Here is a 20782-nt window from a genome sequence, read left to right on the forward strand (position 1 = left end):
GTGCTCCATCTCTAATGACCTCATTGATGATGGGATGTAAACACCAGTTTAGCAAAACTAGTATTTTTTAGTTAGGTTATATGTTCTTTTTACTTTTATAAGTATCTGTTAGCAATACTAAACATTCCACTTCTGAAGGTAGGTATTGGCCACCAATAGTAAGTATTTTAATTGTTCTTGAAGCTCAAGTTCCACATGTCTCAGAAGAAGTGTTACTCCTCCATCATGTTCTCGAATATGTAGAAATTTTTTATGATGAATAAAGCGATTCACCTTCCAAATGAAATACACATTAGAAGTTTATAGAAGACTCTTTGCAGAAATTGGTGTGGCCACTCGTTGTTAGTACCCTGGCATAGAGGGTATGATAGTTTTTCTGCTTATTTCCAGACTGTTCTATTCCAGATATTAATCTTCCAATTTTTCCCTTTACCGTGATGAAGAAATTGTTTAAGTTTCCGAAAGCTAGGTATTAAACTGTGTTCTTTAGCCTTTGTGTCTACTTCCCTTACTCCGGCTGTTCTCCTTTCAGTTGTCAGTAGATTTTCATTCCTCATAGTTTTCTAATATTGTTTACATTAAATTCTGGCTTTCATTTTAAAATAATTATTATACATCACATCAATAAACAAATTAATTCCTTAAGATTTTTTAAACTATGTCATATTAAATATACTTTAATCACTTCCTTTAGCTAGCACCATTTTTAAGTAAAATTGCAATAACCACTTTCATTAAAAATACGTAAAATGTTTGGTCTACTTTATTATAACTACTTCAGAATGCATCAAAATGAATATCCTGTAAACAAATGCCAACATTTAAATTCATTTGCTTTAATGTAGAGGATGCAATTTAATGTTCATGTTTTACACCAGAGAAGAAGAGGTACGATACAGAGTGACAGTACATCAATTCTTTACAAATTAGAGGAGCATCATCAATATTTCCATTTATGTTGATATACAATCCATGTATAAAAATATAACAATCAAACTATTTTTAAAAACAAGCTTCTACACAAAGAAATTAAAGAGTTTGCAACACATTTATATACAAAAAGAGATTCATCTAGTGTTGCAATGTTTACTGTTCCACAACCAACAGAGCAGAGGTTACCGGAAGCCAGGATCCTTGTGCTGCTCCACCCGTGAACGCTCCAACAATGTCTGCAACAGCACCAGTGTAGAAAAAAGTAGTACTCTTACAAAGAAACAGACGATTATGTTTGAGACATTGAAAAAGCTGTGCCTCAGTGTACATATGGTGATGCACCTTTCAGTGACAGCAGTTCCTAAAAGCAGAAAAACCAAATAATAATAAACTGAAGATAAACCCAAAAGCAGAAGCAATAAATACAACAGAAGGAGATATGTAAGCCCATAACGAGTTATAACAAATTAAAGAAAGCAAAGAAACAAGTAATCCTTAGCAAATTAGCAGAAAAATGTGTAGTAATTCTGCTTACATGAACCCCAATGCCCTGAAGGGTAAATCCTTGCCGAAGCGTGGTTAGGCTTCGAAACATGGCCCCAACAGGATCCTTTTGGAAAACAAATACAGATTTCACAAAATGATTAGATGTTAGGAATCTTGGATTGTTTATGCATAACTGAAACAATAACTTAAAACAGCATATACCCATTCGCCTACAATGAAAGCCACAGTTGTCATGGTAGTTTTATTTATTGCACTACACTGATGGGTGCAGCCATCAAGTGCTATGGGCACATAATGAATTTCATCTGTAGTTCACTGCTTTTTGTTATAGTTTTGTGGACATACCAGTAGGAGGCATATTTGTAAAACTAAGCCCACAATCCAAGCTTAAAAGTGTTTAATTGGTTTGGGAGTTTAGTGAGTGATAGCTCTTTTCTGGCCCATACGAAAGAGAAGCTGTGACAATTTGCCGATTTTTGAAAGAAACTGATTTTTTAGGGATTCAAGCAATGATGACTGTAAATGATACGATGAAAAATGACAAATAGTATCATCCTTGACAATGGGGAAACAAAGTATGCAACAAAGAGTGCTCATAAAAGAAATGTGTGCTGATGTGCCTATAAAATGTGTTGCAGACTGTTAAAAGGCAAATGATTGGAGTTGGAACAGTGTAGTGAATTTTCCTGAAATTGATACCTGCTCTTTGATGTCTGAAATAGGAACTACAGTTCTCTGAAGGCTGGGGTAAAATACTTCAGAATTTAAATCAAATAAATTTCTGACAACACCATTTTTTGAGCCAATTCCATGAGAAACAACCTTTTATGCATCCAAAATATTGCTTTCTGATTCCAGTGACAACACAAGCTAGTTTCCTGTAACAGTGGATGAACTGAAGGCACACTTTCCACTTTGCATCCTTATGTCACAGACAATGAAAACTTAGGAAGTAAATCCAGTCTTTCACAGTTGCTTGGTAGATTTCAAAGTCGTATGTTCCAGGAAGAAATGTCAACATCGATGAAATTTATGGTCAGAGTTTTGTAAGTCTTCCAAAGAGAGCTAGATTTGTTGTAAATGTGTATAAAGTATATTCTCCAGGAAATGGATGCAGTCTTAATCTCAAGATATATACTGGAAAGAAAAAGGAGAAAGTAGTGATTTGGCTGTCAGATTTCCAGTCATTGAAAAAGTTGTGCAGTGGGATTGGAGGAGGGAGGGGAGATGTTCTTCTGTTATCAGTTCTTCTTAATAGACCATTGTATGCTGAGCTGCTTAAAACTGAAAGTACAAAGTTTGGACACAGTTGTTTTATTGATTACAACCAAGTAATGGATGGGGCCTAATATATGATCAGCATCTATCATCTCATCCTCTAATGAGAAGATTTGTCAAGTGGTATAATGTGCTATATTTACACCTTCTTTACATAACAAAACTGAATGCAAACTTTGTTTGAATCCAGCACCTAAGAGCACGAAGTCCACTAAGTTCTGGTATAATGTGCCAGAACAATCCTTGAAGGATGTCATCATCTCTTACTACATCTGTAAGCAACAACCAAGAAAAACAGGAAACCCACTAAGGGGACAAATACTTCATGTGGACAAATACTTCTTTGTGTACCATATATTAAATTACTGTGTGTGAATGTTTGTCATATTGTAAATCCTTAACAATATTCTGTAAAGAGTTGTGTGTACGTGAGAAACAAAGTATGTAGTGAAAATTATCATAATCATAAGGCAAATTTTATTTCAAAAAGTTGTAGGCGAATGGGTCAAAACTATAACTACTGTATCAGAGATGACCCACAACATTCCAAACATACGTCAACAATTTATTATCAGTCTTGTAACTAGTAATATTGCTCCAAAGTCATGAATATTTATAATTAATTCTTTGTTTATATGTAGGAAAATTCTGGTAGAATGTAAAAAGTTTAGGAGTCAAGGCCACCACTATCCAAAAAGCAGAGGCATTGAGTGAACAACAGATTTCACAGTAATTGTTTCTTTAGTTACAGTACAAATAGACAGACACAAACACACACCCACACACACACCTGTGCCCATACATAATGACAGTTGGATGTACAATACCAGTGCTGGATTTCGGCAGGTGGACTAGTTTGGGGTGGGAGTTGTGTCAGTAGGAGTGGGTATAGGTGGGGAGAGGTATGAGGCAGGGAGAGAAGTTGGGGGGTGAGTAGCTAGTGACTCAAACGGAGGCAGCCAGTTTACCAGGTAGGAATGTGGGTTGGCAGGTGCATGGGCTAAGCATGTAATGCTCTGTTACCAGAGTCTGTGTGGAACGACACATGTTGAGTGTGACATGGGGATGTGAATTGGCGGGGGTAACAGGATAGAGGAAGGGGAAACTGTTGGGTGGAGAGTGTGGGACATTAGGTTATTGGAGATTGAGACCAGGATGAGTACAGGAGCAAAGCATGTGTTGTGAAGATAACTACCATCTGTGCAGTCCAATGAAGCTGGTGGTGAAAGCAAGGATCCAGATGGCCTAGTTTGTGAGGCAGCCATTGAAATTGAGCATGTTGTGCTGAGTTGCATGTTGTGCAACTTTGTTCTTGGCAACAGTTTGGTAATGGTCATTTCTCCTGGTGGACAGCTGGTTTGTAGTCGTACTGACATATAAAGCTGTGCAGTGTTTGCAGCAGAGCTTGTATATGACATGGCCATTTTCACAGGTGACCCAACCTGACAGGGTAGGCTAAGCCTGTGATAGAACTGGAGTAGGAAATGCTGTGTGGGTTGATTGGGCAGGTTTTGGAACTTGCTCTTCCACAGGGATATGATCCCTGTGGCAAGGGGTTGGTAATGGGAGTGGCATAAGGATGGATTAGGATGTTGCATAGATTGGGTTGGTGACAAACATCACTTTACGAGTGGGAAGGATCTTAGATAGGATGTTCTCATTTCAGGACATGATGATAGATAATCAAAGCCTTGATGAAGGATATGGTTCACCTGTTCCAGTCCATATTGGATGACAAGAAGGGTGATCTTTGTAGCTGATTCTTGGGGGTGGTGGAGGGAGAATATGGCATGGGAAATTTGTTTGCAGACAAGCTCTGTAGTTCTGTCAATGAAGGCCTTCATGAGACCTCCAGCATACTTGGCAAGGGAGTTCTCATCACTACAGGTAAATTGTCCATATATGGCCAGGCTGTATGGGAAGGATTTTTTGGTGTGGAAGGGATGTCAGCTTTCGGAATGAAGGTGCTATTGATGGTGGTTTTAATGTGGACAGAGGTGTGGATGGAACCATCAGAGGGGTAGAGAAATGTTCAGGAAGGTGACACTTTGAGTTTAGGAGGATAAGGTGAAGCAGATGGGAGAGATGGTGTTGAGGTTGTGAAGGAATGAGAATAGGGTGTCTTGGCCCTGAGTCCAGATCTTAAAGATATCATCAGTGAATCTGCACTGGAGGTTGCCATGTGGGTGCTCGTGGCTGTGCTCCAACCATTTGCCTGAAACCTTGTCACCCACATCAAAGATACTGACCACTTCCTCACTGACTCTCCAACATCCCCATCCCTTTACGCCCTGGGTCCCCAGTCATCGCTGTTGATGCCACCTCCCTGTACACCAACATACTCCGTGGCCTTGCTGCTATCATACACTACCTGACCAATGTCCTTCAGACTCCAAATCCCTAAACCATTCCTTATACAACTTACCAACTAGATCCTGATGTACTGGTTTTCCTTTGAAGGGAATCTACACAAACAAACCTGCAGCAGTCGTGGGCTCCCACAAGGCACTCTCCTGTGCCAGTCTGTTTATAGGCCATGTAAGGGAAACCTTCATAGCCTCCCAAATCTCCCACCCCCAGCCTGTTTCAGTTTTATTGATAATATCTTCATGATCTAGATTCAGAGCCAAGACACCCTATACCCATTCCTTCATAACTTCAGCATCTTTGCCATCCGCTTCACCTTGTCCTCCTCAACCTAATGTACCAACTTCCTGGACATGACCTCCACCTGTCTGATAGCTTAATGCTCACCTCTGTCCACATTAAATCCACTAATCCCAGACAGTACCTGCATTTCAACAGTTGCCATCCCTCCTGTAAGGCCTGGCCATCCAAGGATAACATATTTGCAGTGACGAGAATTCCATTGCCAAGTATGCTGGATGTCCCATGAAGGTCATCACAGACAGACACTACCCCCTAATCTAGTCCACATACAATTTCCCATGCCATATCCTCACACACCTGCAGTCCTCTCACCACCCCTAAGAATCAGCTATGTCATCCAGTATCACCCTGGACTGGAACAACTAAACCATGACCTTCATCATGGCTTTTATTATTTATCATCATGTCTGAAAATGAGGGACATCCTATGTGACATCCTTTCCACTCATCATAAAGTGGTGTACTGCCATTCACCCAACTTACACAACATCCTAGTCTGTCTTTGCACCATTTCTACTCCCAAACTCCTGCCGCAGGGATCATATCTCTGTGGAAGAACAAGCTGCAAGACCTGCACAATCAACCCACACAGCACTACCTACTCTATTTCAATCACAGACTTACCCTCCCCCTTCAGAGGCTGGCTACCTATGAAAATGGCCATGTCATATACTAACTCTGCTGCAAATGTTGCACAGCTTTGTATGTCAGTATGACCACCAACCTGCTGTCCACCAGGATGAATGGTGACCATCAAACTGTTGTCCCAGTGGCACAACATGCAGCTGGGCATTACATGCTCAATTTCAATGACATACTTCTCTCCTGTAGTAGTCCTGGCCTCAATTTCCAGTAACCTACTGTCCCCACACTCTCCACCCAACAGTTTCCAATTCCTGTATTTTCTTACCCCCTGCCAATTCACATCCTCATGTCACCCTCAATATGTTCTGCTCGCTACCGATTCAGACAACAGTGTGTTAGATGCCTAGTATCTTGACCTGCCACCTCTCCCTCCCACATTCCTAGGTGGTAAACTCTACTCCCTGGCTCCTGCCCCTCTGTCCCGCTACCCTCTCCACCATAACCCAGTGTTCGTGCCAAAGTGCAACACTGGCGTTGTACATCCAACAGATACCATGTAGAGGGCTTAGACGTGTGTGTGTATGTGTATATGTGTGTGTGTGTTTGTAGCTCAAGAAAGGATTGCTCTGATAGCTAGTTTTTTATGTATGTGCTTAACAACAAGGCAATGCTTCTGCTTTTTAGTGAGTGGTCTTCTTTATTCCTATGGTGTATATAATTACTGTCTTAATTACATGAATTTAGAACAAAATATACACAAGTGAAAAATCAAGAGAAAATACGCAATAATGTAAAGGAATGCTGAAATTTAGTTCTTCTCATTCTTTGAGTTTATGACGATACAGAAACGTACAGAATAGTAAACGTAACAATTCTCATGGCGCCCTCATTTGGGGAATTAGTTTTCTAAATGAAAATGGAGGAAACAACCACAGACCAACCAAATTAGTTAACTCTAAGCAGCTGTAAGGAGGAACAGCAGTTGATTTTGTTTTCTGACAGTAGATTTCGTTACCTGAATTAATCTTGAATAGGAAGAAAGATGGGCAGTAAGATGACAGAAGTAGTAATGAGGAATAATATGTCACTGGCTATTCTATGTCATATAACAGATAAAAGACAATTGATTCTCAGAAAACTTATGAGTTTGAAATATAGTTTAATGTTACTTTTGCTTTATATGCATAAAAATACAGAAGGCGTTTCAGGAGGAACAGTAAATATTTCGAGAGGTGGTAGTTCAGAGTAATTTAATTAAAACATACTATAACAGGTGTCCAATTTTTATTGGCGACAGAGATACAGCTGTTAGAATGTAACCTAAACAGTTTCTCACAGAAGGTATTTAGCAAAAACAAATTATTGAGTTCAAAGTTGACTTTCATAAATTTTACATTTGGCTTCAGTGCACTTTTGAGTTTGCTTGACAACACCATGAGTAGCTCATCTGAGGACACATTGGCATTTTCTTACGAGGGCAGCACTACTCATAATCACAACAGTAAAATTGTCTCTGATGTTTATTTTTTCTTTGTAGACTTTGCCTTTAGGCCAACCCCACAGACAAAAATGCAGAGGGATAAGATGCGAGGTCTTGGTGGCCATGAACCATGACCATATCTGCCAACCCATCTTCTGGGAAATTCTAGGTTTAGATAAGATGTCACCTGACGACAAGAATATGTAGGAGCCCTGTCAGCATGGAAGAACATACCCTTCGTTTTTTCCAGTGAAACTATTCCAGCAGTGCTGGATCATGATGGTGGTTTTAGGAAAGTGTAGATTATGGGGCCCTGGAAGACAATGCAGTTACACAGCTGGTCCGATCAACTGATTGTCTACCATACCACACCATACATTTACAGAGAAGCACTATTGAAAATGTTCCTCCATAGAGGCCTGTGCATTGTAATCAGACAAGTGATGTGTTTTACTGGTACCATCATGAGTGAAAATAGCTTCATCAGTAAACAGTATTAATGGGATAATTCATCAACATGCAATTAGCAGACAACAAATTGTAAATTCCACTATATTTTTAACTTGTTGTTAAATGTAACTATTTCACTGTGACATAAAAATGTAATACTTCCAGTTGCAAACATTCTATATGTCATCATTTTTGTTTGTTTTTATCTTCTGTAGAAGTAATATCTGCTTAAATTGTGACGTTCACTTGTCACCTGATGATAGCCTAAAAATCCAAAAGCCGCTTCACAACCAAATAAATATAACTGTGTTGAAAATTAGGAAATTGTTTCCTGTTTAATGTTGTTATCATACTCTGTGAAGCACTGACAAAAAATTCATATAATGTTATAAGGAATGTTTAATATGAATTAGTCTATACTACTGCCTACTAAAATATTTACTATTTGTCCTGAAACATCCTCTGTATAATGTGAATCAGTGTTTTGCAGAACAAAGTTTTCCTTTAGAACCAAGTATATAGTACTCTGTTTGTGTCATAATAAAATAGCTTTTACCATGTTTAGATCTGGACTTACATAAAAAGTAAATATCAGTATTTTATCGAAAAACTACCTGTGATTTCTCTCCCTTGATCTTGCAAGCCCTTCAAGTGTAATACCATTCATCTGAGAAAAATTATGGTCTGGATGTCTTCATGTATGATCCCTACTTGTCATGTATCTATTTCTGTTCAAGTGAACCGTCTAAGAGAAAACCTTTAATTACATGCAAGGATCAGAGATTTTTGTGTAAACCCTTATTGCTTCATGCAACAAATATGTTCATTGGGGTTCTTGTTTTTCTATGTGGTCTCAGAAATACCTGTGGTTCCTGCAGCATTACTGTTATTCTGTCTCCACCCTCTCCTGAAATCCATTTCAAACAGTATCACATGTGGAAGTTTGGGTTGGTCAGGGAAGAGTGCATAGATAGCCGAAGTGGTCAAGGTGACCACTCATGATAAATGGGAAATTTAAGTTGGTGCCCTGGTCTGGCACAAATTTTCTTATGGCACTATAGTGTGTTTAAAATTAGTTGTGACTTTTGACAGTTCAGTGCAGAGCTAGTCGAAGAAAGCATAGTTGCCAGTGTGTGCTGAACGCGTCAGCATTTGACTATAATGCCAGGCCTGCTCAGCACATAACCTGTCAGCTGTGCAAGCTGGCCAATCTGCAGTCTTTTTCAATCAATTTTAAAGAAACTATACGGTAATAAACTCTGAGTTTCACGCATCTTATAGCTTCATTCGCCAGTTTCATGATGAATTACCTGTTATTTCGTTAATGGTCATTTTTTTGTAATATATTGGTATTAGCTAAATTACTGCAAAAAATTCTTAAAACTTTCAATGTAAAATAGGGTTGCCATGAATTTGCATTTGATGCATGTTAAGTTGTAAGTTGCGGCATACGAAATTTAGGTAACAAATTAAATTGGTGTTTAAAACTCGAAGGATATCACTATCTGTCTCCAGTGTTGAGAAAATGGAATGTATGTAAAGGGCTCCATCATGAAAGCACTTGCCAGCAAAAGAGCCAAAATGAGACATTCATAAGTTCCTCGTATCTCACAAACGGTCTGAGATATTGAAACAAGATTTTGGCAAATGACAGTATGCAAAGAGAAGTGTATTTTGCCATATGATCTGTATGTGAAACTTCCATATCTGCCGCAATATTCAAGCAACAGCAGATTTTTGTTTAATGCAGTAATGTAATTTTGAAGGAACAACAATAGCCTGTGAAAAGACAATTGCTGTGGGTTTTGCAAAAATGTAAGTGAAGAAGCTGCATGTTTATACTAAAAAGGATTTCCTCACAACTATTGATATGTCCTGCTCTCAGTTGCTAGTTTAGAAACATGCTGTTTTAGGATTCTGCCACAATTTCAACTGCATTAGAATGTTAGTGAGAAATATACCTGTAAACTCTGCTGTATTTAGGCAAAAGAAGCGATGTTAACACAGCAACAAGAGATATAGTGTGTCACTTAAAATGTGACACAGTCCTTTTATGAATCCATGTCTCCTTAACTACATTCTTGGTATGGCTGACAACTTGAAACCAGTCCTGTGATATAACATTTGCAATGACTTCTTTTGTCAGCATTTCGACCTCACTGAGTTTAAATTTCTTGTTGTTTTTTGCCACATTAATTTTCGCCTAGGCCCATATATTCTCAGTTGGATTTAAAAGAGCATGATACGGAGGAAGCCTGATTAAACTCTACTCTTTAGCGTTAGCCATTTAGATGACCTGGTAACGTGGAGTTTTTAGCTTGTACAGTTCTACAAGTTCCATTAACTTCACCTTACACAAGCTAGGTTCAATTTTATCCAGTTGAACATTTCTTTGTACCCAGAGAAAAATAGCCATATTCCTCTGCTGCATCGTTAAAGCTTTATCCATTACAACCATCAATTGTCGAATTGAGAGGAATACTTTGCAACAGAATATTATATTTACAGCTGGTGAACATGTCCTTGGAGAACCCCTTTAAGTGCAAATATCGTGTTCATGTGTGCTGCACTGTTGTTATTAATGCAACTCCAACATCGAAATACTCATTCGCAATACCCTGATGACTGTAGAACAATTCAGCACCAGAAAACATCACTTTACAGCGAGAGCTGATGAACATAGGTGCCTCTAATGCGTGACACCACATGTTACTATTTATCCACAGTGTGGCAACAGGGCCGCCTAATGAATCGAACTGCTGGCGGTATGGCAGGGAAAGCCGGCTTGCCATTGGTGTTACCTCGTCAATGGCATCATGTCCTCTACGGTGAGAGAAATGTCAAAAGTTGCAACTAATTTTAAATGCACTATAACAGGTAGTACAGGGAGGGGCAAATAAAATTGGCCTGGATGAGCAGATACGATCGGATGGGAATGTATGCTTATAACCACATCACGTGACATGCACACCACGTGATCCAAACCAGTTCAGAGCGTAGTGCAGGCTGTGTCAGTGGGAGTGGGGCAGCGCAAAGGGGACGATGGTACTCACAGTGGAGCAGCAGGTGTTCATTGTGGAAAGTTACCTGACAACAGAGTGTATACATACATAAAACAGCTGATGTTGAGGAATTTGCAGTCAGCAAATATATTTTGAAGTAAAGCCATTTTGAGTTTTTTGCTGGTCTTTGTACTGACCAAGCAATATTCTCTTTTCACAGTCAAGTTTTGAAGGCCATTAACAGAAATGTTTCCAATAGGTATTTTTTGTGATTTCTCAAAAACTTCTGGTTGTGTAAACCACCAAATCCTTTTGAAAAAGACTAATATTGTGTTTTAGGTGGTAAGTTTGTTTGCGGCTTCAGTCCTGCCCAAAGGAACAAGAGCAGACTGCAGTACTGAATGGCTCATCTTGAGAACTCATGTCATCTGAGTGGGCCGCCTTAAGTTATGGTGTGCAAACTGGCTTGTTTTAGGTATACTGCTATTTCTTATCTTCATGAACTAACTCCTTCTTTTGTTCTGATTCAAAAAGTAAATTCACACTTTTTGTCATAAAAACCTAGAACAAAGTTTTAACTGAAATCTTAAAATTGTTCTCTTCAAATGGTCCCTTAACCAATGTTGATAAAACCTATTAAATGAGGTTCCATACACCACAAAGAAATCTTGAAGAAATTAACATAAAGTGTAGAAATCAAACAGTACAAAAAGTTGAGGATATAAAATTCCTAAGTGCTTAAGTAGACAGCAAATGTAATTGGCCAACTCACATCCTTCATCTTTTTAAAATATGCAACTTGGTCGTATTTGTGCTATGGGTTATTTCTTCAGTGGCTGAAGTAGATACTTCCTATTTTGTCAAGTTTCATTCATAAATTTCAGAAAGCAATCAGAATAATGAGTGAGTGATGTCCATCATAGGCAGTGTTTCGATAGATGGGGATCCTTACCACGTCCTCACAGTATATTTTTTCCTTGTTGACCTTTGTCTGTGATAACTTTTCTATTTACAAAGACAGTAGCAAACATCATGACTACAACACAAGAACCAAAAACGGTAAAAATCTTGATCTGGGTGAAAAATGAGTTTATTACACCAGCATTAAGCCGTTTAATGCACTCCTATCACATATCAAATGTCTTCATAAACAGCTTCTAGAATTCTCAAAGAGTACCTAGTAGAGAAATCTTTTTATATGACCTATGAATTTGTGAAAGAAAATGAATATCACTCCTGAAGTTACAGTTGTTTTAGAAAAAATTTTAATTAATTTTATTTTGAGCACTAACATAGATAAAGATGTAATCGAAAGTGGGGGCTATCTTTTTGCTTATGTGATTGATGATCTAGCAGTGTCTTCAGTTATGTTTAATGACTTTGTTTAACATATTTGAAGGTTTTTTTTCTGAGTGTTTTGTTCTTTGTTTTTGTGTTAGTTATATTAAAAAAGCGTATAATACATATACCGCATTTATTAAATTGTGGATCTTAGTACCTACAAGTGGTGACCCCGAACATGGCAGCCAGTAAGCAAATCAAGAGTGGGATCACTTCATGTACTAACTTGGACACCACACCTCCAAAAACCTTATCAACTGTTTCAGATGACCTTCAGACTATTCTAGAACCAGTGTTAACTTTTGGCAAAGTACCGGGCAGTTCACATGTTGTGCAGCTTGTGAATATTTCGCCACCAAACTGCATCATGCCTCTGTCACTGCATAGTAAATTTGTTGCACCACAACAGCCTGATCTTTGGTTCTGGCTCCTTGAATTTTCCTTTGAAGCCTGTGGATGTTGTGCACAACAAATATACACACATCAAGAGCAGTGTGCTCCAACGAGTGTGCAAACCTATAGACATCCACATTCAACAAGTGCTGCAAGGTGGAACTATTGATGATAAGGCCCGTTTCATTTTTTGGCATCACCTGCGATCACTGGTTGCCTGACCAAGGTTTCTCATGCCACGCACATACCGATTTGAATGGGCCAGTTACCTTTCACAGTGAAAAGCACAGTGATTTCCAGTAATGCCTCACCTTTGACTTGCAATTACTGATCACAGATCAACTTTACATATTCTGTCACACAATGACATAAGTGGGGCCCCACAAACTGGACAACTCAGCATCATGGGTATGATCATGAACACTGCCACAAGGAAGCAGCAGCTTCCACTTGCAGACCAGGTGAGTACACTATATACACTTGTTGTAGCTGGGATTCAGTCATAAAATTTTTGTTGAAGGACATCATCTTTATGCCAGTGACTGTTATAAGTTTTTATTACACTACTGCAATTTCAGCCTTAGGCCATCATCAAGTGAAATTGTGGCTTTACGCCATGTCAACGTAATGTATGATGCAGCTTTGACATTTTCCAATGGAAACTTTGAAGAGCTCCTACAACTCCCACCAGCAATGAACCAGCCAGATGACTCAGTGCATAAGGTAAAATCAGCCATCATACAAAACTGTGTTGGTATCCTTCATGCTCCAGACAACTGGCATGCAAATGCAGTCTATCTCCACTACATTATTGTAACATACTTCCTCATAGTGGCAATCTTTTTCTCAAACACTTATGAAGGGCACTATTCTTCACAGTGTTCCTATGTCATATCGGTTGTGTGTCACAGACATGTGCAACGAGGTGGTTTATTTAATTGATACAGGCTCAGATGTCAGTTTCCTCCCAGAAACATCAAAAAAACGATTCATCTGTAAAACCATGGCTCACAGCAGTGATTAATTAGAGGGTCACTAAGTTTGACCTCTCCAGTGTTTGAGTTTAATAGGGCGCAGCAAACTTTTAGTAACGACTTTAGGGCTAGGTTGGTGGGAAAGTCAAGTAGAAAGAAAAGAATCTTGCTACAAGGGAATGGTCACGGGAGAGGTGTATGCCAGTTGCTACAGAAAAAGTTAAGTGTCAAACACCAGGTCACAAGCATCATGAAACCTAGCACCAATCTTACAGAAAAGATAGGGACCTTGTGTGGAGATTTTGATGGCGAGGATAAGGTACTTTTTGTAGGAGGAGCAAGAAACAGCATGACTAACAACTTAGAATATAGCTCTAAAGATGATCTGGAGAAAATAAGAGCAGCAACAGCACACACTTGGACTGGGTTAGTTGACGTTCTGCAGTGACATGACCAACCTTGGGTTAACACGACTATTAGCTATGTGAACAAAGAGCTGAGTGAGTTGCCTTTGACTGAAACAAAGTCTTCATATCTGTGCTGTGCCTGTTCCTGTGATTAGGAGATGGCGATACACTTATCATGGCCTGCACCTGAATAGAAGGGGGAAGGAAAGACTGGCTGAGCACCTGGCAGAAAGTGTAAGGAAGGCCACAAGCACACAAGTCAAAATACCTGTGATTATTGGAATCAAAGGGGCACATTTCTCAGGCTGGAGTCAGGTTACAGGCAGAAAGTATCGAAAGAAATTAGAGCAGGTCATAATACATGTAAAATGAAATTAATTTGTTTCATCATAACATTAAAAGGTTTAATACTGTTACAGATGAGCGTATTGTATGCCTAGAAGATGGAGAAGTTAAATACGAGGGATTATAGACTTGTGTGGACCTAGCATGGAAAAAGGGGGAGCTGCAACATTTGTAGAAGTTGGACACAAAGTCCAAAATATTGAAACAAATAGTTTTTGTGTTGATTAGAACATAGAAGCACATGCTTGTGTGTTGTTATTGTAGAATACTTCTCTGACAGTTGTAATGGGTTACGGATCCCCTCTAGGAAACTTCCAGGTATCTATGAGAAATCTAGAAGCATTATTGAGCTACTTGTCAGACAGGAAGGAGCAGTTAGTAGTTTGTGGAAATTTCAATTTAGATTTCTTAAAATATACAGACAGGAAATATGAACTAGAATTATTATTTGGGTGTTTCAATATTATTTCAAGTAGTCAGTTTTCCAACTCATGTGCCGTGAAATAGTAGACACTAACTGATAAAATTTTTATAGACATTGCTCAGGCTGAAACAATTAATGTCTACCCAATTGCTAATGGACTATGCGATCAGGATGCACAATTAAATATTATGGTTTTTTACAACATGGAGACAGGTTCATACAAAGCAGTGAGGTTTATTAATGAGAACAAAATTCAATGTTTTAAGAGTAAGCTAAAATGGACAGTATGGGATGAGGTATATGTATAAAGGGATGCTAATGTGAAATTCAATTTTTCAATAGTAAACTTGTATCAATATTTGAAAGTTGCTTTGCAAAAAAATTATCCTGAAGATCTATTTAAAAAAAGAAAAAAAGTAAGTGGTGGATTACTAAGGGAATTAAAATCTCATCTAAGAGAAAGAGGGAAATTTATGTAAAGGCCAAGTAACTCAAGATCTGACATTACTTGCATACTTCAAAAAATGCTATAGGATTTTAAGGAAAGTCATTAAAATATCCAGAAATATGCATGTCCCGACAGAAATAAAAACAGATACCAAGATTAAAACTACATGGAAAATTATCAAAGAAGAGACAACAGTCACTCAGTGTACAAGATTCCATAATAATTAAACCAAATGACAATGGTGTGCCTGATAATTCACAAGTTGCAATTGCTTTTAACAGTCAGTTTCTATACATAGCAGCAAAAACATTATTAAATGGTGCACATCAAGAAGCAAGAGAATATATTAAAAATGTCATTCCACTAAACTTTAAGCAACTAGAAGTAGCTTCAACATCATGGAATTTCAAACAGGGTTCTGAAAAGTTCGTATAGCTTAATAAGTAATGTCCCTAGTGGTATATGCAATGCATCTCTGGCACAGGGGATTTTTCCACTTAGGTTAAAATATGCTATTACTAAACCACTCCATAAGAAAGACAGACTCAAACAATTGTGTCCAGTTTCCTTACTGACAAATTGTTCCACATTATTCGAAAAAGTAATGGACTTAAGAGAAATCGCACAATTTTCTTAGTGTATCACAGTTTGGATTCCAGAAAGGTTGCTCAACTGAGAATGTTATTTATACATTCACTCAGTGAATAGTACAAGCCTTAAATAGTAATGTATCTCCCAGTTTGTATTTTCTGTGATCTCTCCAAGGCTTTCAATTGTAATTAATCACAAAGGGAGTACCACAGGGTTCAATTTTGGGTCTACTTTTATTCCGTATATATGTGAATGACCTCCCACTTAACATTCAACAGGTAAAATTGGTAATTTTTGCAAACCATACTAGTGTCGTTGTAATCCTGATAGAGAGAAAGCAACAGAAGAGTTACTAAATGATATTTTCCAAAGAATTATTAAGAGCTTCTCTTGAAGGTGGCTGTCGCTGGAAAAAAAAGAACACTACATTCAGTTCTGTGCAACAAATAGTCATACCAATGATTGATATAACACATGAGCAGGTGTCAGTAAGTAGGATAGAATGCTCCAAATTTTTGGGTGTACATGTTGATGTAAATGTGGACTGGAAGAAGCATATTATGAAGCTACTCAAACAGTTAACTTCAGCTCTTTTTATTCTTCATATAATTGCTAATCTTGGAAATAAACATTCATCCTCCTTGATAATGTTGTATGGAATAATTTTCTGGGGTAATGTATCACTTAAAAAGGAAGACTGACTGCACAAAACTGAGCAGTAAGAATAATATGTGATGTTCACCCACAGGTGTCATGTGAGGTACCTCTCCAAGGAGCAAGGTATTTCAACTCCACTGTCTCAATACATATTTTTGTTAATGAAATTCATCATAAATAATCCATCACAATTTGAGAGGAACAGTGGTGCACATACCTACAAAACTAGAGGGAAAAATGACCTTTATTACCCACTGTTAAAACTGTGAGAGCCATAGAGGAGAGTTCAGAATGCAGCAATAAAAATTTTTGATCATTTGCTCAATAACATGAAATGTCTGACAGGTACCGAAGCAAGTTTTAAATCTAATGTAAAATGATTTTTCCTGGACAACTCCTTCTATCACTGACAAATTTGCATTTAAAAACTGGTAGCCAGTTAAAAAAAAGGAAAGAAAAAAAGAACATTTGTTTTAAGTGCAGTTACATGAGTAGGAATAAAATGATAATGTATTCGTTAATGTTAACACTGAACGAATTTCGTGTGACGAGGGCCTCCCATCGGGTAGACCGTTCGCCTGGTGCAAGAATTCGATTTGACGCCACTTAGGCGACTTGCGCCTCGATGGGGATGAAATGATGATGATTAGGACAACACAACACCCAGTCCCTGAGCGGAGAAAACCTCAGACCCAGCCGGGAGTCGAACCTGGGCCCTTTGGATTGACATTCTGTCGCACTGACCACTCAGCTACCGGGGGCGGATAATGTTAACACTAATCATGTATATAAAGCCTGTAAACTGACTCTTTTTGATAAAAGAATTGTTCAGATAATCTATGGCACAACTAACTAATTAAATTTGGTGCAGTTGTGAATTTAGGGTTTTCAATAGACTTTCCTAATCTCTGATGTTGCAAATCCCATACTTATTTTGGATTTTCTCCATTGTTACAACTTAACTGTGTCCATACAGAATGCTACACTCCACAGAAACACTGGCACTGTACGTGGTCTTGTGATAACTGTACAAGATGCTTTTTTATCAGCAGCAATCACACCTCCAGTGGCCTTCAGCATGTTGAGCAGTAGGCCCAAAAATACCATTGTCAAAGGAACTCCTTACCCTGTTGTCCAGCATTAGTGATTAAATTTCAAAAGTTACAATGGTGGAAGAACAGAAGATGCATTTACTTGAAGATAACGAGGCTCTACACACCCTCACTTCAGGCAGTGCCACAGCACTTGCTACAGCTCAAGAGGACCTACATCAACTCAGGGATGATGTCACTCCGGATACAACCATGGACACAGCGGAAAGCCAGCCCCGACCACTGTTTCAAGCATGACATAACACTACACACCATATTTCCACTACGCCAGGGGTGCCAATTGAATAAAAGGCCTGTTGATTGGCTCCTGATAAGTATGCTGCTGCAAAGGAAAAGTTTGGAGAATTGCTGACAATGAGGGTTCTCAGATATTCTGACAGCCCTCAGGCATCTGTCCTACATCTTGTTTAAAAGAAAGATGGCTAAAGGCATCCATGTGGAGACTATGCACTAAATACATGCACCACACAGGATTGCTATCCAGTCCTCCACTTACTTGATTTTACGGCCATTCAGGTCCCCCGAATACACTACTGGAAAAAGATCAGTACTCTCTTTTACAGGTTTCCAATTCACGTAAGTTTTATTGTTTTTAGAGAGCATATGGAGTACAGGAAATGTAATACAGATCAATAGCACAAGTGGTTCTGAGGTACCAGGTATCAACCCATGCTGGAACACCCGTATTAGTATGTGATGTAACGTCCATGGGCAGCAATGCAGGTGCTGATTCTGGCATCTGGTCAATCATACAGATGGCAAATACTGTCCTGGGATACGTTATGCCATGCCTGCTCAACCTGTTCATGTAGCTTTGTACAAGTGGTTGGTTGTTGAGTCACTTCTCATACCATCATATCCCACGCATGCTCAATTGGAGACAAGTCTGGAGATCATGCTGGCCAGGGAAGTTGCTGCATATCTTACAGAGCATGTTGAGTTTCACGGGCAGTGTGTGGGTGAGGATTATCCTGTTGGAACAACACATCACATTCCTGCTGCAAGAACAGCAAAGAAATGGGTCTAAAAGTGTTCTCCACATACTGGACACAGGTTAGCATTTGCTCCAGACATACCAAACATGAACGAGACCTATGTTTTATCATGTCCCAGACAATAAGGACTGGGTGGTGCTAGTGTGTCTTGAATGAATGCACTCTGTGAGACACAGCTCACCAAGTCTACGCCATAACTGCAAATGACCATCACTTCCATTGAGGCAAAATCTGCTTTCATTGCTGATGACCATGACATGCCATTACATCTTCCAAGTGATCCTCTGGCAGCACCAGTTGAGATGTGCTAGAGGTGTGCATGCCCATAGTCCCACTGTTAATAGCTGGATCGCAAAAGTTCATGTTGATACATCTGGGCTCACAAGCCCTCTTATCTGTGCTGTGATATCTGTATGATCTGCCCTTGCAATACGGTGATCCTGGTGGGCACCTGTGAATTGTGGACGTCCAGAACTTTTTCTATGAGCTTGAAAATGTTCATGTTACCACTGCTACCCACATCATTGCACAACTGATGCAGTATGTCCAGCTTGTATGGTAATTCTCTGAAAGGACCATCCAACCACTCAAAAGCCAACAATCTGACCTCTTTCAAACTTGCTCAATGGCTGTGGGAAGCATGAATGCATCTCCATGGCATGGCTGCCTGCTTGTTTCACACGTTTGTACCAGACGGAGTCCTCTGGCTGTGAGCATTCCCTATTCAACAACAGGCACAGATAGTACTCTGCCACTATACTATGACATTGAAACCAGTATCAGTACATATACTATTCCCCATATACCATTATCGGATCAAAATGGATGAAATCTTTCTAGGTGTACTATTATTTATTTATTATAATTTTGGCCGTGTATTTAATGTTACTGACTTCCAAAAGGCCTATCATCAAATTCCAGTAACACCAGAGGATGTACAAGAGACAGCAGTAATCACATCTATTGGCTTCTTTGAATATTGTACAGATGGCTTTTGGCCTTAAGAATGCTGCACAAATATGACAAGATTTTGTTGATGAGGTCCTCTGTAGCATGAATTTCTTCATTGTGTACTTCATTGTGTACAACATGTTGATTTTTTTCTGCATCTGCTACTGAGAACAAAATTTACCTACAGACTATTTGTGAAAGACTTTCGAATTGTGGATTGAAGATAAACAGTGCCAAGGGTGTGCTTCGCAAACAGACAGTGGACTTTTTGGGACTTCAGGTGACTCCTGAAGGTATTAAGCCCTTACAATTTAAAGTGGACTGACTACAATCAGTTCCCCTTCTAGAAAAATATCAGCAGTTGTGCCATTTCTAAGGCATGGGTAATTTCTGCAGCTGCCATGCACAGCGGCGGTGTAGGCATTGCTTACAGCAGTGCTTTCTGGCATCACTTCAGGACAGCACTCTGCCTTGTGGACACCTGAAATGTTATCTGCTTTTCACAATGTCAAATGTTCCTCACAAGAGGCAATACTTCTTGGTCACACTCTGCCTTCAGCACCAGTGGCTGCGGTGGTTGATGCTAACCAGACTGCTAGTAAGGTGAAAGGATCATGGCAGCCCCTCAATTTTTTTCCATTAAGTTGTCTGTTGCACAGCTTAAATGGAGTGTCTATGACCACTAACTACTAGCAGCCTTCAAAACAATGAGACATTTCTGACCACAGGCTGAGGAGTGCCACTCCGTTTCTCTTTACAAACTGTAAACCAGTGTCCTTGGGATTTAACAATCCTCACAATTCCTTCTCTCCTTGGCAGTGACCATCTGGAATTTGTTGCGCAACCCACTACCAATTTCTGTCATGTGAAAAGCTGACATTGTGGTTGCTGACTATTTCTCAAGAATCAATGCACTCTTTATAAATTTGGATCTAACTCAGCCACCTATGACATAGGAAACAGATGAGGAGGTACACGAGTTCCTTACAAAACATATGATGGAAGCACAACTGAAACAATTACCAATGGATTGCCTTAACAGGTTTTTGACACAATTCACAGCATTCCACATTTGGAGCCAACATGACTATTCGTAAAGTAACAGGCAGGCATTTTTGGCCAAGAGTACTATGTGATTGTTGTTAGTCGGTCAGAGCCTGTTGATTCCTTTCAAGAAGCAATGTGCTGTTTTTCTCATGTCCAAATAGACATTGTAGGGTCACTACTCCTGGTGCAAGG

General features: G+C 39.1%; 1 protein-coding gene across 2 annotated transcripts in view; it reads right to left on the minus strand.

The window, feature by feature from the left end:
* Positions 1 to 820: 820 nt before the first annotated feature.
* LOC124605832 (transmembrane protein 117-like) overlaps positions 821 to 20782 on the minus strand; it is a 217745-nt gene continuing 197783 nt past the window's right edge. Inside the window, exons 11-12 of one of the 2 annotated variants that reach the window (XM_047137760.1) lie at positions 1469 to 1543; positions 821 to 1294 (exon numbers count right to left, since the gene is read on the minus strand). In XM_047137760.1, coding sequence (XP_046993716.1) covers positions 1253 to 1294; positions 1469 to 1543 — 117 coding nt within the window. In that variant the 3' untranslated portion in view covers positions 821 to 1252. The remainder of the gene's footprint in view (positions 1295 to 1468; positions 1544 to 20782) is intronic. The other variant, XM_047137761.1, reaches the window with a different exon arrangement.

Source organism: Schistocerca americana, chromosome 3 (genome assembly GCF_021461395.2).
Source record: "Schistocerca americana isolate TAMUIC-IGC-003095 chromosome 3, iqSchAmer2.1, whole genome shotgun sequence".
In the NCBI taxonomy this organism is placed as follows: domain Eukaryota; kingdom Metazoa; phylum Arthropoda; class Insecta; order Orthoptera; family Acrididae; genus Schistocerca; species Schistocerca americana.